Here is a 26695-nt window from a genome sequence, read left to right on the forward strand (position 1 = left end):
TCCCCTTCACTTACCCATCCAGGCAGGAAAGTAAAGCCTTCTTTCCTGAAGAAATTGAATGGTCCCTAATAAAAGACCTTCAAAAGCAGACATTTAGGAGATCTTCACTGTAAAGTCTATTGGGCCAATTAACCTGCCCAAGCAGCCTAACAGTTGACAAGCTCCAGAACATTTGGTCCACTTCTTAGTGTCTCACTCTTAAGTATGACTGAAAAGCCAAATATCACTGGACATTTCAGAAAGGCTTCCAGATGAAAGAATAAGCTCTTGAAGGAACAGACAGTGCAATAAGGAAAAAGAAAAGTTAAAATTAATATCTTCTGAGTGCTAAAAGAAAAAATTGATATGCTAAAATAAGAGTAGGATGCTATTTTTTAATCAGAAAAAGAAATGCTTAGAATTAAAAATGGGATAGAAATGTTTTACATTTTAGTAGAATATTTAAAAGCTAATATTAAGGAAATCTCTAAAAAATAGAGTAAGAGAAAGAGATAGAAAATAGAAGAGAAAAAGAAAGAGAAGCAGTCTAACACCTACTTAATAGGAATTCCAGAGACAACAGGGAAATGGAAAGGAAGAAATTAGGAAAGAAATATGATAAGATATTTGTTTTTTCCTCCATTTTAATGTCTCTGAAATTGAAATGTTTGTTAAAGTCAATGGTGTGACTCATTTTAATTGGCAGCATTTTCTTCTGTAATGGTACAGTAATAATCATACTCTTAGATTAGATGGAGTACTAAAATACAAAAAAAAAATTTCCCTAATGTGAGGACTGTGAGTTGCTGGATTAAAACAGCCTACTGAAAGCCTGTTAATAAAAACAAACAAACAAAAATGCCTACTCTCAAGCGGAATCATTGTGAATTATCAAACACCAGTGATAGAAAACCCTAGAAGTTTTATTGGACTGAATGTGTCCCTCCGCCCCCCGCAAAATTTATATGTTGGAGCCTAATCCCCGATGTAATGGTGTTTGGAGGTGGGGCCTTTGGGAGGTAGGTAAGTCATGAGGGCAGATACCTCGTAAATAGGATGAGCGCCCTTATAAAAGAGACCCCAGAGAGCTCCCTTGCTCCTTCTGCCATGTGAAGACACAGCAAGAAGATGGCTGTCTATGAACCAGGAAACAGATTCTCACCAGAAACCAAGTCTGATGGTGATTTGGATTTGGACTTCCTAGCCTCCAGAACTCTGACAAATAAATTTCTGTTGTTTATCATAAGTGACTTAGTGTAGGGTATTCTGTTACAGCAGCTCAGATGGGCTAAGACAAGCTTTTAGAGATTTTTAAAATATATAAAGGATGGGGTGTAATAATAATATGAAACATTTTAACATTGGAAGTTAGAAGACAAGGAACAATGCCTTTGAAGTGCTTAGTGAAAATGATTTTCAACCAAGATATTTTCAGACATATACCTATTTTTAGGAAGTTGCTGGAAAGTGGGCTCCGCCAACATGAGATGGTTGTTAACTAAGAAAAAGGAGATTCAGGCAACAAAGGATCCAACATTTATAAGCACAATGAAGAAAGTTCCTTCACAGTGTGATGAATAAAGGGTTCTTGAGAAGACTAGTTCATTCAGTAGGTTTAGAGAGTACTCAGTCCAGATTGAAGCAAACAGATGATTCCAGGAAGGCGGTCTCCAAGGGAGAAAAATAGAAGTGATGAATTATCCAATAAGTTTGAGTACTGAAAATTCACTTAAGATGCAGAGTGAGAAGAATTTGAGATAAGCAAAAAGCAAATTTTAAAATAAACCAACTGCACACTTAAGAAGAAAACAGAAGTTGTACACAAGAAATGTAACTAGAGTATATTCCTTACCTTGGCAGTGAACAATGTTTGCATAGTCGTAATAATAAAAAAACTAAATACTGATTTAACCAAAATTTGTGATGAGTGTTAAGTCATCTCTAATAGGATGTCTAAAGATAATATCTGAAATTGATGAGTCAAGAGGAAGTAGTATAAGGTTATTCTTTTTCCTTAAGTTTTTATTTAAATTCCAGTTCGTTACGTACAGTGTAATATTAGTTTCAAGTATACTATAGTGATTTAGCACTTCAATACATCACCTGGTGCTCATCAGGACAAGTGTGCTCCTTAAGCCTCATCACCTGTTTAAGCCATCCCCCCCACCTCCCCTCTGGTAACCATTAGTTTGTTCCCTATAATTAAGAACAATGTTTGGCACCTCTCTTTTTTTCTCCTTTGCTTGTTTGTTTTGTTTCTTAAATTCCACATATGAGTGAGATCATACGGTTTTTGTCTTTCTCTAGTGGACTTATTTCACTTAGCGTAATACTCTCTAGCTCCATCCATGTCGTTGCAAATGGCAAGATTTCATTCTTTTTGATGGCTGAGTAATATTCCATTGTATCTATGTACTACTTCTTTATCCATTCATCGGTTGATGGACACTTGGGCTGTTTCCGTTATTTGACTGTTGTAGATAATGCTGCTATAAACATCGGGATGTGTGAATCTCTTTGAATTAGTGTTTTTGTATTCTTTGGGTCAATACCTAGTATTGTGATTGCTGGACCATAGGATAGTTCTATTTTTAACTTTTTGAGGAACCTCCATACTGTTTTCCAGAATGACTGCACCAGTTTGCATTCCCACCAGCAGTGCAAGAGGGTTCCTGTTTCTCCACATCCTCGCCATCACCTGTTGTTTCTTGTGTTGTTGATTAGAGATAAATACCAGAGGGAGCAATGAAAAGAGCTGAAAGGGTACCAGGAGCACTAGGTACTGCTGCTTTTTGGTCATATAACCCTTACAGCACAATTTGACCATTTAACTGTTGATAAAAATTTAAGTTAACTAGAATTTAAAGTAAAACTAGTTACAACTGGTATAATGAGGTAAAAATTCACAGAAGACATAAGATTTCAGTACAGATTTTTAGAAGTAAATGTCAATATTTGGGTGAAGGCATTCTCATGGGAAAGTGCTGTAAACAAAAGCCAAAGGGGGGAAAATGTGAGAGGTAGCTAAATCAGTTTGATTAAAATGATAATCATAAAAGAAAGGTGAATTTCTCCTAAACATAAAATACCTTCACTCAGATCTTCTTGACATACAGAGCTGCCCCTGTGTTGTATCTTGAACATGTCCCATGGTTTCTCCCTGTGGCAGAGCCATTTCATTCTGGCTGGATTGTTTCCTCCTTCACACCTCATCTCTTCTCTATTCCCTTTGTTCTTTGCCCTACAATCAATCTGCCTTCCTCCCAGATCCTAGATCCACTTCTCTTCCGTTTCCTGAAATTGTAATACTTTTTTCCTTTATTCTGGCTTTTTAAAGGTTCAGTCCTTTCTTGTCTTTACTCACCTGAGGTAAAAACTTTTATATTCTCCATGTATCTCATAAAATATAAGAACATTGGGGCACCTGGGTGGCACAGCGGTTAGGCGCCTGCCTTCGGCTCAGGACGTGATCCCGGCGTTGTGGGATCGAGCCCCACGTCGGGCTCCTCCGCTGTGAGCCTGCTTCTTCCTCTCCCACTCCCCCTGCTTGTGTTCCCTCTCTCGCTGGCTATCTCTGTTAAATAAATAAATAAAATCTTAAAAAATATATATAAAAGAACATTTATCCATTTAAATTGATTCATACCAGGGGCGCCTGGGTGGCTCAGTCATTAAGCGTCTGCCTTTGGCTCAGGGTGTGATCCCAGCGTTCTGGGATTGAGCCCCACGTCAGGCTCCTCCGCTGGGAGCCTGCTTCTTTCTCTCCCACTCCCCCTGCTTGTGTTCCCTCTCTCACTGGCTGTCTCTCTGTCAAATAAATAAATAAAATCTTAAAAAAATAAAAATAAAAATGAAAAATAAATTGATTCATACCAGAATATAACAGGTAGTCATCACCTTCCTCTATCTCCCTCCCCTAGGGATCTTTGCATATTAATCCATATTTATGTATAATTCATTAAATTTTTCACCAATTAACTTGTTTTAGCTGGTGTCGTTTTTGTTCTCTCTCCCCTACTGGAGAGACTTGATTATTTTTAGCCTTTATTCTGGCGGGGGTGGGGAGAGACTACCTCATAGCAGAAGATAAGAGTGAGTGCTATATAGTACCTCAAGCCAAGATATCTTCCTGGACTCTGGGATTTCCTATCTTTTGTCAGCTGGCTAGAGGACTCCCATGTTCTGCATGATCCATGCTGAAGAAATAGGGAGTCTTGACTGTTTATGTCTCTATAGTCATCCAAGAACCATCATTAAAGCAATTTCTTGCTTAGTTGGGAAATAATTCTCTTAGTGATTCTTGCAGTACTGGGCAAAGGTTCTGAGGCTTCAGAATTAAAGGAGATAAATAAGTACCTAGCACAAAGTAGGAACGCAGTAAGTGTTCATTTTCCTGTCCTCTTCCTTCCAGAGTCTGATCCTACTCTTTCATACTATTCACCCGGGATGAAGTATGCCCTTTAGGTACTAGGATAGTTTCCGGTAATTTTGTGGCTGACAATAGGCCTGGCCTCACACAAAATTGTGAAATGAGTTAATTTTCTCTTAACTTGGTCCTTTGACCCTTCTATTTCTCTTATTTATTTCTGGTGATCATGCATGCATCAATTATTAATGACATCAACTTTGTAAATATTATATGACTGTAGTCTTAAACACTATATTTATCAACTCAGTCTTTGTAGCTCCTGTATCATAGTCACATGCGTGATTGTCAAGAATTAGAGAAAGCTTGTTAAAAGTAATAGTGATAGAAATGGCTTAAAAAGGTACAGTGAAGATATTTCATAGATGACCTTAAATGCCAGGTTAAGGAGCAGCACCCCTATGAAGAACACAGGCAGCACACTGACAGTGCCTGCATTCTTCACAAATCCCCTGAAGTCATGATAGGCCTTTAGTGGTAATTTCTTCCAACTCGCACACATGCTTTTACTCTAGCGATTATTTATATAGTAACCCTAAGGCTACAGTAATGTGTATGATGGCCTTCACAGTATCCAGGGAATTTCTCCAATTCCCAGTTGTCTGGTGATTTCCTCCATTTCCTTGAAGGTTCCCTCAGGCTGCCTTAAACCTTGCATTTGAACATCCGAAGTGATACTCATAGCCATGAGTCCAGAAGATACTTGCACACCTCTTGCAGTCATCATGGGTTCAACACAAAATAAACTATAGAAGGAGAAGCCCTAGCATAGTAGACAATAGACAGTGAAGAACCACTCAACACAGGAAAGTACAATAGAGTGCTCATTGGCAGGGAACATTTGTGGAGTGGTACATTAACAGAACTTACTGATTAATTGTGTAGAGTATTGTCTGTTGTTCTAACTCTCATTGGCTGAGAGTATATTTTAGCGCTCAGAGCATGGGAAAAATATAATCTAGTGCATGTAAGTATATACCACTTAGGAAAATATTTCTGAGATCAATAACATTATAATTAGCACTGCATGGTAGCATTAAATCGATATGTGTGTAATTGGCAAATTTTCCAAACATGTAAGGTTTCCCTTTGCTATATTTTTGGCTCTTTCAGGGCTATTTTTTCACTTCCTAGTGTCCCTTTCATCCACCCATAAGGGCTTTTAAAAAAAATAAAATCACCCCTTTTTTTTCATGGCTTGCGTACCTCATATGGTGCCTCTGATCCAAAATTGCTTCTCCTCTGCTGCAGTCTACACATTTTTTCAGTTTGAGTGATCTGATCCACAATTGGAAAGAGAGCAAACTGATTTGATTAAGTTCTGTTCAAGTATGACTGGTATATTGAGTCAATCTGAAATACTGTCATATATTGAAAGTTGTAATAACCTCTTTACCTACCTGAGGGGGGAAAAGCGTGGATAGATTGACAAACGATACCACCTAGGATGTATCACTGCTTCCTGCAGTATTCCTACCTGCACTGGTACAGCTGCCCCCTTGACCTCTCTCCATGCTTGGGGGAAATGTTGCAAGCGGTCATTGAGACAGGACCTTAGAAGGAACCCATCTCAGTGCTCTAGGAAGCCACTACAATTTGCTTAAGGTTGGTGATATTTCCTATCTCTGATTTAAAACCTTAGAACTTTAGCACTTTGCAACATTATCTACTGATGCACATGTGCTAGAGAGTAATTCTTCTGTACTTAAATGGAAACCCTTAGATATTACCCTAGGTATTAAACCCTTCAGTACCTGAAAAACTGATCGATACAAGAAATCATATCCAAAGGAATCATTTTAGAAAATATGTCCATTTAAAGTTTCTATCCTAGGGGTTGATTTTTCTCTAGCATGGTTCTACTTTCATGGAGTTATGAAAATGGTTGATTCATTGGGTTTGACCAGGGTCGGGGTTTTGCCAGACAAATAAAATGTATGGTGTAGAAAAGTGTTCAGGAACTCTGCTATGGACCCTCTACTGAGCTGTGTTTCTTCTTGGTCTTATTATAAGTTTTAGCACCTCCTGGTTTCTGACCTAAGTCAGCCACTGGCCATGCATAATACACACTCCTTCCCCAGATAGACTTGCCTGGTTATGCTCCCACCAACATCACAGCCATTCTGACTTTCAAGAAAGTATGAACTTGAACAATAGTTTCCTTAACTTCTCTTTACCCCTCAGTTTCTGCATCTGTAGTATGGATAATAGTACTTATCTCAGTGTGGTGAAAATTAACTGAGATAATTTCATGTAAGCACAGTGCTTAAAATATAGTATCTTAAATGATATTGTTAGAATTATACTTGAAAGAAAAATTCATTAATAAATGAGAATTCAAATAAATGAACTAAGGATTCAGTGAAAGAAGCTAGAAAAAGAACTACAAAGTAAATTTCTAGAGATCCAGAAGAAGGAATTAAATACAAATTCCAAAATTAGTGAATGAGAAAACAGGGCGGGGGGGGAGGCAAATATACAACATTCAGAAAGCAAAACACGATACAGTCACAGGTAGGAAAGAGTTTAAAACATCTTAACAACAGAAATATTTATAGATGAAATGATAAAATATCTGGGGTTTGCTTCAAAATAATTAACTATGGGAATGAATTATGGGAATAATTATGGGGGAAGTGAGTATATGATGCAAGATTGGCTGTGAGTTAATAATTGTTAAAGGTGAGTGCTAGATACATGACGGTTTGTTATACTAGTCTGTCTACTTTAGATATGCTTGACATGTTCCTTAAGTTTAAAAACGTAGAATACTAAGTGTAACTGTATACTCATATAAAAGTCTTGCTGAAACGTGGTTTTCTAGGAAAATCTAAATATCATTTGGGAAGGGATAGAAAAACTGAATATACCAATAGCAAGGGAGAAATTTAAGGTGTTAAACTCTTTGCGTCCCAACTACAGTGCCAGGCCTCTATGATTTCATGGAGAAATCTTTGAAACTTTTCAAGGAATAGATCATTCCTGTAGTCCTTAAGTTGTCCCAGAGCATAGGGAAAAATTGACATTGCCTTCTAGTTTGTTTTTTAAAGTTAGCATAGCCCTGAAAATAAAAGTTAACATACAAAAGGAAACTGCCAATTTAACTTATGGCTATAGGTGCAAAAATCCTTTAAAAAAATTGCAAATCAAATATATATATTAAAACAGTGGATTTTTCCCAGAAATACAAACATATTAGGACATCTGTTGATTTACATTATGAAATCGTTAGGTCAAAGGGGATAAATTAAGTGACTATATAAATAGATAATAAGACATTTTATAAAATTGACTATTCATTCCTCTTTTAGTAAAGAGGAAATAGTCTGACCTTAACATGATAAAATAATGTCTAAAACCAAATGTTAACATCGTATCTGAATGATTTAGTGAATATATTCCCAAGTCATGATCAAGTAGTGTTTATTGGTGCTTGCTTTATGGTCCATAGACTGAGAAATTTGGGGTTTGTTTTGTGACAGGAAAGCATTGAAGAATTTGAGATAGATAGGGGCATGACCCAGTCTGATTTCTGTTTTAAGATTATTCTGGCTATGTACTAAGCTTCACTCATTCTTTTTCCCACTGCAATAGCGGAGCTTACAGAGACCATATGGCCTGCAAAGCCAAAAACATTTACTGTCTGGTCCTTTACAGAAAAAAGCGATAATATGTAGAGTATGGTTCAAGCGTGTGTGTGTGTGTGTGTGTGTGTGTGTGTGTGTGTGTATGTGTGTACAGAAAAAGACTAGAAAGAAAAGCACCAAAATAGTGATTTTTTTTTCCTTTTTCTCCTTGTTTATTCATATGTTTTCTGTAATGGACATGCATACTTTTTATAATAAAATTTTCTTTTTAAATAATAACAAACATTAAAACCAGTAAGATACAAGAATAAAGAAAAATTAGCTGAAATTTTAATAAGATAAATTTAAAGAAAGTCAAAAGCAGGAAAAATAAAACGATAATACCTAGTTTCATGCACACAGCCACACAAGTAGTATCTATTTCAGATCTCAACACATGATAATTCTTACTCAGGCAGCCATTGTTTGAATTCCTACTATATGTTCTTTGCTATGGGGATACAAAGATAAGTGTGGTGCCTGTTCTGAAAATTAATCTGGTAGGGACAGTGGCATGCGCTTAAACGGTAATCAGTGCCATAAGCATTGTACCAAAGGGCCTTAAGCACTTTCATTTTTGGTTAGGAGATAACACCCAAATAAACCCGTTGCTCAGTGGTGAGTTGTAATATGATTATAAGGGATTCCAATCATGTGAACTAGTCTTTTTAACTTTATTTATGGTGCCTTTTGATACAGAGAAGTTTTTGAATTTTATAATCAAATCTATACCAATATTTTCTCTTATGGCTTCTGCATTTCCTAGACAGCCAAATGACCTAATATCTCCGTCAGATGTAAAGTGTCACATTTATTTTATTCTTTTCTGTCACTCTGTTTATCTTTTACACAGCAGTACCACACCTTCTTAATTTAGGTATCATTTCAACTCAGGGAGACTTATTTTAGGTTTTGGTATCTGAAATACTGCTTCATTCTCTTAGTGCTAATATTAAAAAGCACAGTGCACGACAAAATGTGACTGTTAACCTGAGCATCAGTAGTCGTTAAAGCCAATCCAGACTAATCCTTTAAGTTCAAAAAAGGTTATTTGGTTGCTTCTTAAGTATTACTTGAATAAAGTTGATGACAGTGCTGTATACAAAGACAATGCTATTTTGTTTTGCATGTCTTAATCAGTTGTGCAGTAACCATGCTGTTTGCTGCTTTATTATTATTATGATGATGATGATGATGTTCAGTTAGCCACTGTATAGTACATCATTAGTTTTCAGTAAGTTACTGAACATTACTGTAGCGTTCAGTAATTCATTAGTTACGTATAACACCCAGTGCTCATCACAACATGTGCGCTCCTTAATACCCATCACCCTGTTACCCCCTCCCCCCACCCTCCTCTCTTCAGGGTCCATAGTCTCTCATGGTTCGTCTCCCTCTCTGATTCTCCCCCTTCAGATTTCCCTCCCTTGTTTGCTGCTTCTTGACAGTCTTAAAAGGCATCTCATGTTCAGACTGAAGTTTTATGTTAGGTTGTTATCCTAACCATGCTGCCCTTTTGTAGCATTTTAAGGAGACCTACATAATTCCTTCTGGGAGATGGGTGGGTTCATGTTTGATGGAAATTTTCTTAAGTGCCTTCCTTGCTGAAAAATTGAGGCTTGCATTTTTAATTGAGAGGACTGTACAATTCCCTAGCAGAATTCAAAATTTTATCTTGGACATTTATTTGGGTCCCTGTTGATTCTAATGTACCTGGTTAAGTAGGATAATTTTTTAAATTGAGCAGTTTTTTTTTATTCTTCAACTTCTATTAGGTCATTTATAAAATATTGCCATAAAAGTTAAATGCAGCAGAAACATTCATAGAACATTATAGAACATAGCTGCAGAAATTTGATATAGAAGGAAGAGCCCTGGCCTTTCATATGGCTTGTATAGCACCTAATGGACACTCTATCATTTGCTCAATAAAGTAGTGCTGAACTGAGCTGCCTTTATAGATAGCTCCATCATTAAATATGTGCCTGCCTCAGCCATGGTTCCTTCATCCAGAAAACTAGCTGATCATTTCTGGTGTTTTCTGAAGACTCTTCAGGTTTTGTTTTTTGTTTTGTTTTTTTAATCAATTAACATACAGTGTATTAGTTCAGAGGTAGAGTTTAGTGATTTATCAGTTGCATATAACACCCAGCGCTCATTATATCTAATGCCCTCCTTAATGCTCATCACCCAGTTACCCCATCTCCCCCACCTCCCCTCCAGCAACCCTCAGTTTGTTTCCTGTAGTTGAAGAGTCTCTTATGGTTTGTCTCCCTCTCTGATTTCATCTTACTTTATTTTTTCCTCCCTTCCCCTGTGTTCATCTGTTCTGTTTCTTAAATTCCACATATGAGTGAAATCATATGATAATTGTCTAAAGGTTTTGAAAATTCAATTATTTTATTAAATTCATATAGATTATATATATAATATATTATATATATATTAATGATTGATGTGTTTGTTGGTTCCATGTAGGTTAAATGCATATCAAGTAGGGCATTTTCCACAGCTCTCGATGTTTCTGTCCTTGGGTTTTGTTTAAATGCCGCTATTTCAGTGATCATATTCTGATTATTGGCATATTTTAAAATCCATTTTCCAAAATAAAAATACCTTAGAAGAACTTCTAGAGGCTATTAGAGAAGGAGGTGGAGTAAGGGATTGTCTGGTAACTTCTCCTTTTCCAGTTTGGCTTAATATCAGTAAGTGTTCCTTTTGCTCACTAATAACCCAGGGGTTGGTCTTTTTTTTTAATTTAGATTTTAGCAACTAGGATTTTTAGCTATGGACCTTGAAATCTTTAACCTGGCCGATAATTGATGTCTATAACCAATGTGAATTTAAATATAATTTACTTCCGTTTAAGACAGAAAGAAATTGTCTTTATATCACAATCAAAAAGTTTCTTGCATGTGGTCATTTTCTTCCCAGACTTACGAAACAATGCCTCATTGACAGGGAACACCCATGACTTGTCTATATATAATCTTAAAGTAGTCTTGAGACTATCCTTTAGAGAGTGTGTGTAAACATTACAAAGGGTAAAATTTCACATGTGCATCAATGACTTATTATTTTAATAGTGCTGACTAGTTTCATTTGCTTTTAAAAAGTCATATAGTTAAGAAATACTGGCATTTCTGAGGATTCTAAAATAAAATAATGTTCATTTCACTGGTTGTGAAAATTGTCTAGATTGCTGGGAACCAGGAGTTAAGAACATTTCAACAGGATTTTGCTATCAGCAAATCTGTTTTGGTTTCCTGTTCTGGCCTCCCTACCTATCAGCTACATAGTGCCCTCGCCATTACGTTTCTCCTTTCTTTTACCACAGGAAAATTGTCAGGCCACTTTTTCTAGCATTTCAGGACCCGCCTGACAGGAAATTTTCTAATTGCCGGAACAGCTGGTAGGAGAAAACTTTGCAGGGGCTTGGCCTTCCCTTTCCAACCTAAGTTTTACGGTCAGAAATTCTTTTATCACCATCATGGTTTCGTAGCCATGTTTAAATTTTTGTCTTTTCGTGTTCGCTCTATACAGGTAAGCTTTGTTCAACTTAGAAGTAAAGACTAAAATGTTTTAGTTGGAGCTCAGTGTAATTATACTAATTAAACAATTATTTCATTTTATATGTTCTTTAAGAAGTTTTTCAAAATTCAAAACCAGTTTTTAAAGAACTTTTAAAGGATAGTATTTCTTTTTGCTAAAAGTAAGCTACCTATGTGAATTATTCGTTTCCATTGAATACTTTGTAAACTTATTTTTACATTGGCTTTTTAGTGGTAAAGTAGTTTTTATTTTGCTCGAGTTTGTAATTTTGTATAATGAAACAGATGACAGTAACTTTCAGTAGTAAACCAGGCATGAACAAAATTGTGAACTTACTGATAGTCCTAGGAGATTACTATAATGTAAGCAATATTTTGATGGGTTGGAGAATGTATTATTTTAAACAGTCAAGACCTTAAAGTCAGAACTTTGTTGAAATTGGTTCCTTTCAAATTTAGAAGTTTTTAATCAACTGTATTTAAGTAACTAATTTTATCTAACTTAGGCACAGTTTTTAAAGCATTACTTTGTTAAAATCATTTGCTTAGCAAATGATAATTTGCATTTTGTTTCATCTAAAATTCTGCCAAATTAACTTGATATTTTGCCATGAGAATTATGCTATCCTGCTGCTCTTTAAAGAGAATTTAATTTTTCAATTGGGATTCCCGATTAGGAGAAAACTGTGCTCTCTACAGCACTGATTAGGAATGTTAGTCTGGAGAACAGCAATGCTGTTTTCTCAAGCATAGAAGAAGCTGGCTTCGAATACTCTTCGGGAACTTGGTTAAATGAAAAATGCTGCGCATATTTATCATCCATTGGCAAATAAGTAAATTGGATTTGGTCAAATCGTTATCTAGAGTACCTTAAAATGTGTTTTTTCAGCATGGCTTGAATAACCAGCCTAATTATGTATCACAGCCAAATTTTTATGTATCTCGATCATCTAAAAAATTAATATATATTTTTAAAATTAAAAACTGTGTATTATAGAACGTTAGGTTTCTGTATAGAGATTAATACTTGAATTTTGAATTACATTCAAGAGGCAAATGAAGTATACGTTTTTCGTTTGTAAGGTCTTCTTTATGTTAGGCCAAAAAAATAGTTACATATCCATGGTTAGAAAAGATTTATTTATTAGTTTTTACCAAGGAACATTTAAATAATTTACTTCAAGTTTCATCCGTATTTTCTGACATTCAAAACAATTTAGAAAATACAAATGCCTTAAGAACACACTTCCTGACCCAAGGGAGGGCAGGAAAAAGGAAATTATGTATACAAGTCAGGGCATAATGCCAAAAGTTGAATCATTCTTTAAAATCAATTAATATCACGCAGTTTGTTTACTTAATGGTAGTGTGTTACAATATTAGGTTTTCTGTCTCTAATAGACAGAATCACTTTCTGTTCCTTTAATCCTTTTACGTTTTAAGAACAAAATTGTATCTTTTTCCTCTCAACTTAAAAAGGAAGCATTAAGTTAATCTTTTTTCCCATTAAAGGGCAAACCTTAAGGACCATTTAAGAAGGAACCTACAGACTTCTTGATGGTCCTGGGAAACAAATGAGGTGGCTTTCTATGTGACTGGACGAACACCAAAAGATCCACCTGTCCGTGAATTTTCTTCTGCCATTTTTCTGTGATGTCTAAACTGGCACCCTTTACAGAATTCCTAAATTACATATTTGTTAACTGAACTGACCTTCTTTTTTCTATCATGGATCACATCTCAATGAGTCTTTATCTAGTAATAAATGTTTGAAACCCTAGGCAGATTCTTAGAGGGCAGATACTCTTCTTTATCTTATTATCTCTAACACCTAGCATACTACCTGGCTCATAATCTGAATTGCCTTCTAACAAAAGGAATGGGCCTAAGAGAGTATGTCATAGATCAGAAACATTTCCATTAGGACCAGGCAGTTAGGAAGAAGCAAGAGCACCAGAGTCTCCTCTGAGTTTTGGACCTGTTCTCTTCCTCTCCAATCCAAACAGTGGTCTCCATGTGTGCTCCCACACTGGCCTTTGCACTGGCTTGTCTCTGCTTGAAATGCTCTTCCCCCAGATGGTTGACTCCATCACATCTTTCTGGCCTTTACCCAAAGAGCACTTTTTCAGTAAAACCTGCAGTGATGGTTTTATTTAAAATTGCGAACTCTCCTTTTCATCCCTGCACATCTGATCCCTCTCACCCAACTTAGTATCTTTTTCCCCATGGTATTTATCTTGTTCTAACATGAATATACCTATTATTATTGTTTGGTTTCTCTGCAAAATGCCATAAATTTCGGTCTATTTCATATATTGTATTGTTTATCTCAGGCATCTAGAAGAATGCTTGCCATGTATTAGGCACTCGATAAATAAATGTTTAAATGGATGACTGAATGAATTCCCATACATAGCTTGAGGGTACTGAACACATAGGCTGGGGGTGGCAAATATCTGAAAGTGATAGGGGTGTAGACAGATGATACAGGGTTGTGATGGAGACCAGCCACCAGCCTCACACTTTTACTTACAGCTAGAACTTTACTTATCAAATAAACATAGACTTCGTAAGAATAAAATACAGAATTTACTATAAGTATTAGAAATAAACAGTGTAAGTTTTTTCATGATGACGAATGGGCAGATATCCATGTATCATTTAAAATGTACCAGAGAATGTAAAAATATGTGAACCTCACAGGGGAATAATGGATATAACTTAAATCTGTGCTCGACTTCATTGACAAAATTCTTTTGCCATAAAATTATAGTTGCTTCACTGTGTACTTACAGGCAAAAACAAAATTTTACAAACTGTCAAACTGTAGTTCTGTGTTTTCATGTGACAGATTTATTTCAGTAACAGGTGATTTATTCACATGATACGTTTGTCACATGCAAATGTCCGTCCTTGGATTATCGTTGCCTTTGGAAATTTGATATTCCTCTCTGCATCCATCTCATTAGATTCTAGGTATGAACTAGGAGAGCACATTGTCCAAGATTGCCCAAGCATTAGTATTACGTCCTAATTGAACCTCATATTCGTTTCTAAAATACCCATGGTCCCGTAACTTGGAGAAACTGGTGACATTAAGCACATTATGGGCATTGAGATACCAACCAAGGATATTTTGCCTATTATACTGCTATGACCATATAACATAAAAGTAGGTAGACGGTAGCTTGCTAATGTGACTAGTAAAAATTTAAACTTGGAAGGAACAAAAAAAAACGTGTTGAAGATAAAACAATGACAAGTCTTTAGAACTTGGGCCATAGGCCTCAATCTTTTCTCTCCACCCCCAAGCACACTTTTTTGGACTTTCTGAGCCCCGATGCAGAAAAAGACTTAAAATTCTAGTTTATATCCTAAAGAAGTTTGGAATGATTGCATCCATTTTGGGGTAAGAGGGTAGATAGTGGAGGAAGTTGCAGTTTTTTTTTTAAAGAAACACAAAAGGAGCACTTGCAAATTTATTTTAAGATAAGATTTGCCAGAATAAGAAATTCAGTATGAGGGTGGGAAAACAAAACCAAGGAAGTCTCTCGGAAAATAGAAGAAAAAAGATAAGTGACATACAGGATTCAATCCCAGATATACAATACCTAACTAATAGAGGAGTTGCAAAAAGACAAACCCTGGAAAATTGACCGAAGGAAATTATTAAAAAATATATATTAGAATTCCCCCAGAGGCAAAGAATTCAGATCTTTAAATTATAAAGGCTCATCAACCATCTAGCATTCTAAAGGAAAGAAGACCCATATTTATCTTGCTAGTGTGGAATTTCAGAAGTACAAGGATAGAGAAAATTCTTAAAGCTTCTGGAAAGAAAACAGTTCACCTTCCCAAAAATGTGTATCAGGGGGTGCCTGGGTGGCTCAGTCGTTAAGTGTCTGCCTTTGGCCCAGGGCGTGATCCCAGGGTCCTGGGATCGAGCCCTGCATCGGGCTCCCTGCTCCACTGGGAGCCTGCTTCTTCCTCTCCCACTGCCACTGCTTGTGTTCCCTCTCTCCTGGAGTCTCTCTCTCTGTCAAATAAATAAATAAAATCTTTAAAAAAATGTGTATCAGGCTAGCATCACCCATCTCAGTAGCAGTCCTGGCTACTAGAAGGCAGTGGACCATTAGCGTCAATGTTTGAGGCCAGATTGTTTTTATTCTAGAATTTGGTACCAAGCCAAACTATACAAATGTGAGGAGAAAATAAAGACATCTTTGGATGTGCAAGGTTCAGAAAAATTTTTTTCCACATCACCTTTCTTAGGGAGTTACAAGGGAGTAATCTAAGAAAGAGAAGGATATGGGAAACTGAGAATAGTGGGTTCAACCAGGAAAGCACTGAAGAGATATCTGGAGGTAATAGCTGTGCAGCAAGGCCTAGAGAACAACCATTCCTGATGGGAGGGTAAGAGAGGGCTCTCAGAAGAATGAGAAGTATGGCAAAGGGTTAAGGAAAAATTAAGACTAATGGTCAGATTAACCTTTCCCTCCCTCCAGGAATGATGGGGCTGTTAGAAACAGGAAAAAAGAAAAACACGTAAAAAGTTCATGATCCCAATAGAACTCAAAGTAAAATGTATCATGGATTTAAGCATTTGGTGAAGTGTTGTTTTGTTTCATTTTTTTTAAGTCCCCACAGATTGTCTTGGAAGTCACTGTTATGGGCCCATATAAAAGGAAGTTTAATGTACTTTCTAGCCTGCATTTAAACAATATAGTCATAAAAATGTGAATGCTGGTGTATGGGACTTCTGCTTTTAAAATCAGGCTGTGGAGACAGTATGAAGGGTTTGGTTGTGGTTACAGGTGAGAATGGTAATTTTTTCAATATCGATAAGAATGTAAAAATATAGCTAGCAGGTTAGGGAAGTTTGAGAGAAAAAACATACAGGCACTGGTTTTTTTTTTAAAGATTTTTTTTTATTCGTTTATTTGTCAGACAGCACAAGCAGGGGGAGTGGCAGGCAGAGGGAGAAGCAGTCTCCATGCTGAGCAAGGAGCCTGATATGGGACTCGATCCCAAGACCCTGGGATCATGACCTGAGCCAAAGGCAGAGACCCTTAACTGACTGAGCCACCCAGGTGTCCCCGTACAGGCACTATTAACCTCCTTTTATAAAGTGAGGAGTTAGGGGGTGCCTGAGTGGCTCAATAGGTTAAGTGTCCAACTCTTGGTTTCAGCTCAGGTCATGATGTCAGTCAGGGTCATGAGATGAAGCCCTGCATAGGGCTCTGTGCTCAGCGGGGAATCTGTTTGAGATACTCTCTCTCCCTCTCCTTGTGCCCCTCCCCCCTTGCACACTCTCTCTGTCTCTCAAATAAGTAAATAAATCTTGAAAAAAACAAAATGAAGTGAGGAGTTAGGATTCTATCCAAAACTAGTGGAAAAGATGAGAAAATTATGTAAAAGTAATATAATAATCAAATAGTGGGGAAGAAGATGATCAAAGGGATATGAGTGAATCCTTCATTTTATTTTTAAATCAGCAGGCATTGTCTTAAAGTTAATAAACCAAGAAATTATCAAAGTAAGTACAGAAAAATCTAACTTTTTTTAAAAACCTGGGTATGGGGTTGAAAGGAGACTTGCTTTTCATCACTATTTGATTTGTCATCCATGTGCATGTAGTTAATTTTAAAAACAAAATGTTTGAGGAACAGGAAATAACCCAGGTTGACAAAAGATTACGTGTAAGGCAATGTTGAAAGATAATACCATAAAACTAAGTTGTAGCCATATTGTAGAGGACCTCGTATGCCAAGGTGAAGCAGTGCGTTTAATTTAGGAAAACTTAGAGGAGTTTTTGGGCAGTCTGGCCATATGACTGGAGCTATCTCCTTTTAGAAAATGAATTTGTCAGGAGGATGAAGTGGACTGGCAGTGGCACAAAGGGGCATTACGAGTAACCAAGCTAGTTTCAGTTTTCCACAGGAAAGGTAATGAAGAATTGTACCTGGGTGATGCTTTTGGAAATAGGAAGAAAAAGAAAGAAGGGTATTCCCATTACCATGTTTGATACGTAGTAGATGTTTTAGTATATGTTTGTTGAATGAAGGGATCAAAGGGAGATTCTGTATTTTTTGGTAACTTGTTTGATGTGAGAGGAAAGGAAAGGTAGTCATCCAAGGTGAAATCTTTCTTGAATAGTTACTGTTGTTTATTTTGAGATCCATGGCCTGATTGTAGCTCTCTGTAAGAGTAAGACTTGATCCTATATGCCTGTTGCAAAATGCAAAACATTTGTAATTCAGTGATCCTTCCCTGCCTGTGTTGCATCTTCGTGACACACAATTATAGTAAGTATTTTTACGAAATAAAAGATGAAACAATATTGCAGCCTAAAATTACATCCCACTTACCCAAGAAAGAAAACTGGTAAGACATATGGAATGTTATAGGGTATAGTTCTTCATAGCCTCATGATTTAAAGACATAAATATGGATGTTAGATTCCAGTTAGACTCTTGAACAGATAGTTTTTTCCATAGTAGGCTGACTGGCACATGCTAGAATCCAACCCGTGACTTTGGCCTTTTGAGTTTAAGTCTGTAATCTAGTCTTTAAAGTGCGATATGACAGCATTTTGGGTCACAGAAAAGAAAGAGAACTTCCTTATAGTTTCATTTCCATGTGTAATGTATGTAATTTAGTAATACAAAAAGTATATATGATTTATAAGCCAATAAGCGTACAGATATTTGGCATATGCTGATTCTTTTCAGCTGATGAGGATATGCTACCAATAATTCAGAGACATTGCTCTAATCACTATAGCTAACTGACCCAAGAGATACAGACCAGTTACAAGGATCAAAGGAATAAGTGTGTATGTTCCTGTCATTGATCTTGAATGGGGAACTACAGAAGCCTGTGACAGTCTCAGTATGGTGTAATTCTAAGAGCCTTGTATTAGAAGTCATTAGAAGTCAGAACCTGGAATTGAGCCATAAGTTTGCCAGTTATTGGCTTGTGATCTTCCCTTAATCTCTTTAAACTTTAAACTGTATTCAAATCATTTGGCCTTTAAAAGATCTGTCAAATTTCTAGTGATGAATGGGGGAGTTTGTAGAGAATTCTGAGATGTTTTTGCTTGGTCTGAGTTATACTCCATTCTGTTGTTATCAGCCCTCTCTAACATTGATATGTAGTGAAAAATTTGTTGTGAAGCATAAATATAAGATAAAAGGTGAAAAAGCACTAACCCAGGCTTGGTACATGGTAGGTACTTAATAAATATTTGCTGGATTTTAATCAGTTCCACATATACATTGTTCTTTGAAAGTTTTCTTAAAAGAATTTGGTAATTTGCTTCCTGCTTTTCCTAGTATAGCTACAAATAGCTATCACTCTCGAGCCCTGGTACACTGGTCTCATTTGCAGAGAAGGGGTGCACAGGAAGGGGGTAGAGTCTCAGAGTCAGTTAATGCTTGATTCTACCCTAACACCTACTGCACAGGATGGTTGTGAGAAATAAAGGAGATAGTGCATGTGAAATTACAAAATACAGGACTAAACCATATTAGGGGATTGTTTTATTGTTGCCACAGTTCTGAGAGCGCCCAGAATGGTGAAGCTGCCTAAGTATTAACACAGTCTACAAACTTCTGTCTTACAGAGTAGAAGAGTGGGCCTAGATTCCTTTTTTGTCCTGTTACAGGAGATTTTCTTCTTTTTTACTGCTCATTTTCAAAACCTGCCACGTTAATATACCAGTATATCTTTTTAAGAAATCTTTGTAATTCCATATGTAGCCAACATTCTATTTCAGAAAATGTTAATTGAGCTCAAACATGCATATGAAACACAACAATAATAAAAAACAACGAATTATTTGTGTACAACACATGTCAATTCTGATAATACTTAGGTACTAGGAAAAAATAACAGGCAAAAAAAAGAAAAATAGTCTTTTGACAGGCTTATATTTCTAGTTTTGTCGAGTTTTGTTTTATTGTAGTTTTTGGTTGTAACGTATAGTACGTATCTTGATTAAATAAGGTGTACTTTAGCTGCTAATCCCAGAGTGAATAAGTAATTGAAATTCTGTGTATACTTACATATATTTTCAACCTTTCCCCTTTTCTGATGCCTTCCCTCAGATGTACTGAAGCATCCACTGTCTAAAAATCCTTCCCTTAACCCTAAGACCTTCTACTGTTCCATTATGCTGAGTAGTAACTTTTTTCTTGAGTCTAATCCTCCATCCAAATGTTATATCTTTTTTGATTTTGTGTTTTAGAGTTTTATCTTTCTCCCTTCTCAGATCCCAAGTAGTCCTAGAAACAGAAAGTAACTTACATATTTCCAGCAGAATCAACTTCAGCATACTGATTCAAATGGCCTTTCTGAGGGTAGAAATCTCCATGTTTTGAGAGACTATGGACTATGAGAAACAAACTGAGGGCTACAGAGGGGAGGGGGGTGGGGGAATGGGATAGACCGGTGATGGGTAGTAAGGAGGGCACATATTGCATGGTGCACTGGGTGTTATACACAACTAATGAATCATCGAGCCTTACATCGAAAACCGGGGATGTACTGTATGGTGTCTAACATAATATAATAAAAAATCATTATAAAAAAAAAAAAAGAAATCTCCATGTTTGCCTTGGAATATTTTTCAACCCCACTCCCCAATAAACACGGGGTGTGTGTGTGTGTGTGTGTGTGTGTGTGTGTAGCATTGGTTTTACCTAATACAAGCACATGTCAAGAGCACAGCAGATTACTCTGTTGTGTTTTCAGACTTCTTTATACCCTCTGCCCTCACCCCATGAAATTATCCTAATTATCTCCAGTAGGAAGAATGAAGACTTGGAAATACTCAGTGCTAATGTTAAGTAGAGGTTAAATTGGTCTATGCTGTGGGCTGGTATCATTCTTTCTGACATTTAACTTGAAAGTATATTTGTGGGGTCGCATGGCTGGCTCAGTCAGTAGAGCATGCAACTTTTGATCTTGGGGTCACAAGTTCAAGCCCCATGTTGGAAATAGAGCTTCTTTAAAAAAATAATAATTTGAGGATTTCTAATATGATATGCTAAATTTACATTTCTTGATTTATAGCTGGAGAGAGTATCTCTAACTCTCTTTTCTCCCTTTATATTTGCATCAACAGGAAGAAGGCAGTATCAAAGAAATTGCAATCACACATCATGTAAAGGAAGGACATGAAAAGGCAGATCCTTCCCAGTTTGAACTTTTAAAAGTATTAGGGCAGGGATCATTTGGAAAGGTAAGTCATGAGTGTGTGTTTTTAAAAAATTGTTTTTTGGAATTTGTGTATTTCATACAGGTGGAGAATGGAAATATTTTATGAAATACTAATCTCTATACAAGTGGTGTTTCTCTGTTCTTAATTTCTCACTATCAGTAAGTGTGAGAAAGTGAATAAAGTCATTCAAAAGTACACTGGAAATTCTTACAAATTGGCAGTAATCACTTCACATTTATTTTATCTTCAAGACCGTGTGACTTCTCTTAATTGTACTTTGTAAATGATTAAAAATATTTCCCTGATACACTTTTTGATACTCTTTTTGAGTCCTCATGTAGATTTGGAAGGTGATCTTGCCAGATACATTATAACAGTATATCTCAATCCTTCCTCCAAATATCCCTAATACCAGCAGAAATTGAATGGCTACTCTGAAGGAATTAGGGTGGGGGATTACCACTATGAGTATAAAGTTTTGGAGACTTACAAATTGTCTTTAAAATGAATGCAAAGGAGATGCCTGGGTGGCTCAGTTGGTTAAGCATCTGCCTTCGGTTCAGGTCATGATCCCAGGGTCCTGGAATACTCGAGTCCCACGTCAGGCTTCTTGCTCAGCGGAGAGCCTGCTTCTCCCTCTGCCTCCCGCTCCCTCTGCTTGTGCTCACATGTGGTCTCTCACGACAAATAAATAAAATATTTTAAAAATAAACAAAAAATAAAATGAATGCAAAGGTTACATTCTAGTCAAGGATATCCATGTTTGTCTTTAATATCAAAAATGTTTTACAAAGCCACCAACTAAAATTGCTCAGGAAGATGCAGCATCTTCATCATTTTTCTTCAAATAGTCCTTGTCCCCCTGCTGCATACCTCAGGAGCACTTTCTGTCCTCCATTTTGAGAAGGTGATTACTACTATTTGATCTGACTATTCCGTTTCTTAGTTAGAGGAAGATTCTGAAATTGCATTCAACTTTCACATTGCAGTGCTTGCTTACCACCTCCCTGTGAGGAAACATCTGAAGATAATATGCTTTACAAGCTTCAAAACAACACCTCTTTAGCTCCCTTGTGTATTTATGGGGACTATTTGGCAATTCTTGGCTAATATAGGTAATTTATTAAAGCTGTTAACCTCCTTTAACCCCAAAGTGATGCTTTTATTTCAGATATAGGTTAAGTAGGCAGTAGAATATAATGGTTGCAAGTTTGGGCTCTAGGTCAGCCAGACATGGATTTGATTTTTTTTTCCTTCTACTTACTTGTTACGTGTGCTTGAGCAAATTACTTAACCTCTTCGAGCCCCATTTTCCTCTTCCAGCCAGTCATTAAGTATTGAAATTCCTCAAGGTTCCATTCTAGGCTGCCTTCTCCTCACTCTATACTCCTTACTAATTATTTTCTCTATGCCCACTGTCTTAATTATAACCCACATACAGCTGTCCTAACAGATTTCTCTCTCCAATCTAGATCATGCCTCTAAGCTCTGAACTCTTTGTACAGCTGCATATTTTGTTCTCTTCACATGATTCAAAGGCAGTTTAAACTCAGCATATCTACAACCAAAGTCATGATTTTCCCCTGCTCCCCCAAAACTGTCCTGTTTCATTTTTCTCTGCAACTATGAATGGCATCCAGTTAAGCAAGCCTGAAACTTGGGAGGCATTTTTTGACATATCCTTCTACTGCCCACCTTTTCCTCTTGCCTCTCCCCACCAATCTGAACTATCGGCAAGTCCTGTTGATTCAGTAAAGATTTCTCAAAGCATGCCTGTCCTCTCCTCCACTGCCTCTCCTCCAGTCTATGCCACCCCTGTTTCTCCTTAGCCTGTTGAAGGAGGCTCCTAACTGGGACTCCCAAATTTATTCTTTCCTCAAGCCACTATTTACATGACAGCCAACAAGAGCTAAGCTTATACTTCAGTAGCTTCCTTTAGCCTTTAGGATAAAGACATACTCTTAAGATGGCTGAGGAGCCCCTTGTTCTGGTGCCTTGCTACCCGAACAACATGACTTTTATGTGTTTTTCACTACCTGTGTTCTGGCTACATTGGCCCTTTTTTTCAGTCCTTAAGCACCTGGCTCCATCCCACTAGAAAGCCTTTGCACATGCGCTTCCCTCTGCGTGAAACGCCCCACCCCACCCTTTCCTCATCTTATTAGCACCTCTCATGTTTATGATCTCAAAGAAGTCTTCTCTGCCATTCTAAGTCATATTCCTCTGTTTTACCTGTCAGAACATTATATACCTCATCTTCACAGCACTCACCACAATTGCAGTTTTTCATTGTGTAATTGTTTGTTTATTGGCTATCTCCTCCACTAGACTATGTGTCTTTCCATGAGTGCAGGGGACATGCTTTGTACCATGTCTCAACATTGAGCTAGTAGCAGAGTACCTAGCAATAATTCTGGAAAGAAGAAATGAGTAAATAATAGTCCTGACCTCATAGGTTAGTAGTGGGAATTAAATGATAAAAGGCCAAGCACATAATATCTCCTATGAAGTTTTATTATCATGCAGTCGCATTATGGATAAACCCAAATAGATTGGTTTCTTTCTATACATTAGATTTTCAGGGAACACAGTATTTAAGTTGCCAGGAGTTAGCATGCATTTCCCTTTATTTCTTTAAAAGTAACTTAAATACCTTACTATAAATAGCAAACATTAAAAATAGGGTGTCTCCTTTCTTACTCATCCTAAAAAGCCAGTGTAAGCCAGGGAAACAGGGATGACCTGTCAGAGCTTAGAATAGCTTCATGGGGGAGTTCGAAAGGTCATGAATGCTCTGGCTGGGGAAGATCCAATGGCATCTGGGACCACTGCTGCTCCTGCTACACTTAACTGGTGACCTGCCAGAGGGAACAGATTAAGAGCCCCTGAGCAGGAGCACAGAACTGGGTGGCTGGCCTGGTTCTTGTTCTAATACCTCCACTGTGACACTAGTCAAATTATTTAACCTCTCTAAGCCCTAGCTTGGGCAGCTATAAATAGGCATTCCTTAGTCCGCCTGCCTCCCAAAATTATCATGATGATGTATTACAAATACTTGTGAAGGTCCTTTGCAAACTAAAAAGTGCTGAAAAGTGTTAAGGTACTTTCAAAGAAGGGTGAAAAAAGTTTGGAATCCACAGGGAGAATTTTTCTTGTGGAATGGCACAAAGAAGCTTGATTAGGGAATCTTAAGAATAAATACCAGAGAAGTCCTAATTATCTCCATCTAATTAGAATTTATTTCTGTTAAAAAAATACTAATAATCTCTGATTACCTTTAACATTTGAACATCATCCCATCTTAGGAACTTGATTAAGAATGCTTTTTTCTCCCTAGTTTGGCTCACTGCTAACTGGCTAAAAGGAACTAAAAGGTAGGGCATCTTGGAAGGGACAAGAGGGAGCGATTTGGGGAGAGGAACACACAATGCATCAGGGTTTCTGTGCAAGTTGTGGTGCTCTTCACTAAACTTTTGAGGTCATTGCCAATCACCTTTGGCACAGTTTCTCAAAGTGAGGAACTCTGCCTCGCCCTAGAATCAGTTGAATGTAGCATTTTTTGATTTTTGCTAATAGCCAGGCATGCTAGTGCAGATAATTGAGAGCTAACCTGAAAGTTAATTCTTGATTATAATTGCTTCTCTTTCCATCTGTGGCAGCTCAGTAACAACTGCTAGGAAAGGATAGAAGAAAAAAGTTGAAATTCAGGTCCATTTAGCAAGTATGTTTAAAGATTGAATGAAAAAGATCATGAATCACGATATTGTACACCTGAAACTAATATTACACTGTATGTTAACTAACTGGAATTTATATAAAACCTTTTTTAAAAAGATCACAAACATAATGATCAAAATGAACAGAAAAGATTTATAGATAGTTTTGTATTAGCCATGTTACAGCTTGACTGAATTATTTAGAGCAGGCTTTATTTATTTTGCATAAATTTCACACTATATTTTGAAAGCAGCTAAAAATAATTTGCAAAATCAAGAGGCTCAGTAACATACCTAGGAACTATGTTCTTCATATTTAGGTATATGGGATAATCTGATTTTTAAAAGGTTGAAAGGGTTCTGTCTTAAGTCACATTAAATATTTGTGAATAGGCTTCTTCAGTGTAAGTGTTTTAAATTGTTCTGCCCAGCAATGAGAAATTTATGTGCAGTTTTCATACATGGAAAAGACCAATTATCAGTGAATAATTGTATCAATGGAGAATTATGGTCAAGGGGACCCTCTGTGTGACAATTTTTATCGAATTGGAAGAATTTTTGTTTTGTTAAAAAATCAGAGCAATGACGACTTGTGTTATACGTTAAACATGTTAGACTTTTATCTGATTACATAGTTTAAAGATTTTTGTGTCTTATATGTTACATGCTCTTTGGGAATTGGCAGAAAACGAAAAGAAAGAAAACAATGTATTCACTTATGTTGACCCCCCCAAGTTATTACCACTGTTTACAACTCATTGTATTTATAATCAATACATAAGAAAAATAAGCATCTACAGTGTGTCAGAATCTCTCTAGTAATACACTATATTATAGAAAGGGTCTCATTTTTAACAATGGCATAATTTGTGATACTTTGTAAAACTTATTTTCTCTCATTTAAATACAGGTTTTCTTAGTCAAAAAAATCTCAGGCTCTGATGCTAGACAGCTTTATGCCATGAAAGTGTTGAAGAAGGCCACATTGAAAGGTAAGTGCTGCAACTGTTTATACGGTTTGTGTAGTCGAAGCAAACTGAAAGGTCTTAGCAGATCTTCAGTGACTCCTAGGCCAGTTACTTACATTCTGAATCTGTTCTTGTTACTTTCTTTAAATTTAGACTTTCTTTAAGTGAATTTTTCCTACTGGGCTTGGAATCATATGACTAGTGAGCATGGGAGTTGCCATGTTATAAAAGAAGTATTATAGGGGCGCCTGGGTGGCACAGCGGTTAAGCGTCTGCCTTCGGCTCAGGGCGTGATCCTGGCGATCCGGGATCGAGCCCCACATCAGGCTCCTCCGCTATGAGCCTGCTTCTTCCTCTCCCACTCCCCCTGCTTGTGTTCCCTCTCTCGCTGGCTGTCTCTCTCTCTGTCGAATAAATAAATAAAATCTTTAAAAAAAAAAAAAAAAAAAAAAAAAAAAAAAAATAAAAGAAGTATTATAAATTCATCTTGGGCTTATGCAAGTAGAGGTTTAGAAATTCAAACTGGATTTGATTCATCTTCAAATTAATGTGATTATTTTAATGTTTTAAAAACTTACTGATTTACCAGATGCAAAATAGCTTTTATTTTAAGGATTTTTTATCATCTTGACTCTGGTCTCCAAGTAAGTTTTTATTCTAAGCCTTTGATTTTGAACAATCTTACATAGGATTTGACTCTTTTAGGTAAATAGTCATTTAGAAGAAATTATACATAGTTTTTAAAATATTTAAATCTTTTATTTAGTAGTTTTGGTTATTTTACCACATACTCTCTGGTTGTTTATGTATTGAGTCCCAGCATCATTTTTTTTCCTCGTCGATTTACATGTAATTTTAAAGCTTTTAAAATATCCAGGAAGGAATATTTGTGATGATAATTTATTATTTCTGATGTTATTCTTCCCAGTTAGTCACCTACCCTGGATATCATCATTCCAAGAAATTCCACCATTCTTTATAAACACCATCCTTTGCTTTCTTTCTCTTGCTCCTTTCCTGAATGTATTTTCTTTCCTATCTAGTCTCTACAACTGGCACACTACTTACTTGATTCTTGCTAGGACCAGGGAATTAAATTATATTCTCAGTGCCCTACTTTATATCACTACTTGTATAACTTTATGCTTACAAATCCCAAGTTATAAAACCACATTGGTGGAACTTACACAAAAGAGGTCATTCACG

General features: G+C 36.7%; 1 protein-coding gene across 6 annotated transcripts in view; it reads left to right on the top strand.

The window, feature by feature from the left end:
- Nucleotides 1-26695, top strand: part of RPS6KA3 (ribosomal protein S6 kinase A3) — a 111562-nt gene that overhangs the window by 36602 nt on the left and 48265 nt on the right. For 5 of the 6 annotated variants that reach the window (XM_045801290.2, XM_045801291.2, XM_087859583.1 and 2 more), the window contains 2 exons: nt 20710-20826; nt 25432-25513. In XM_045801290.2, the coding sequence (XP_045657246.1) occupies nt 20710-20826; nt 25432-25513 (199 nt within the window). Of the gene's footprint in view, nt 1-11390; nt 11575-20709; nt 20827-25431; nt 25514-26695 lie in introns of those variants that run through there. The other variant, XM_045801289.2, reaches the window with a different exon arrangement.

Source organism: Ursus americanus, chromosome X (genome assembly GCF_024610735.1).
Source record: "Ursus americanus isolate L20-20 chromosome X, mUrsAme1.1.p, whole genome shotgun sequence".
In the NCBI taxonomy this organism is placed as follows: Eukaryota; Metazoa; Chordata; class Mammalia; order Carnivora; family Ursidae; genus Ursus; species Ursus americanus.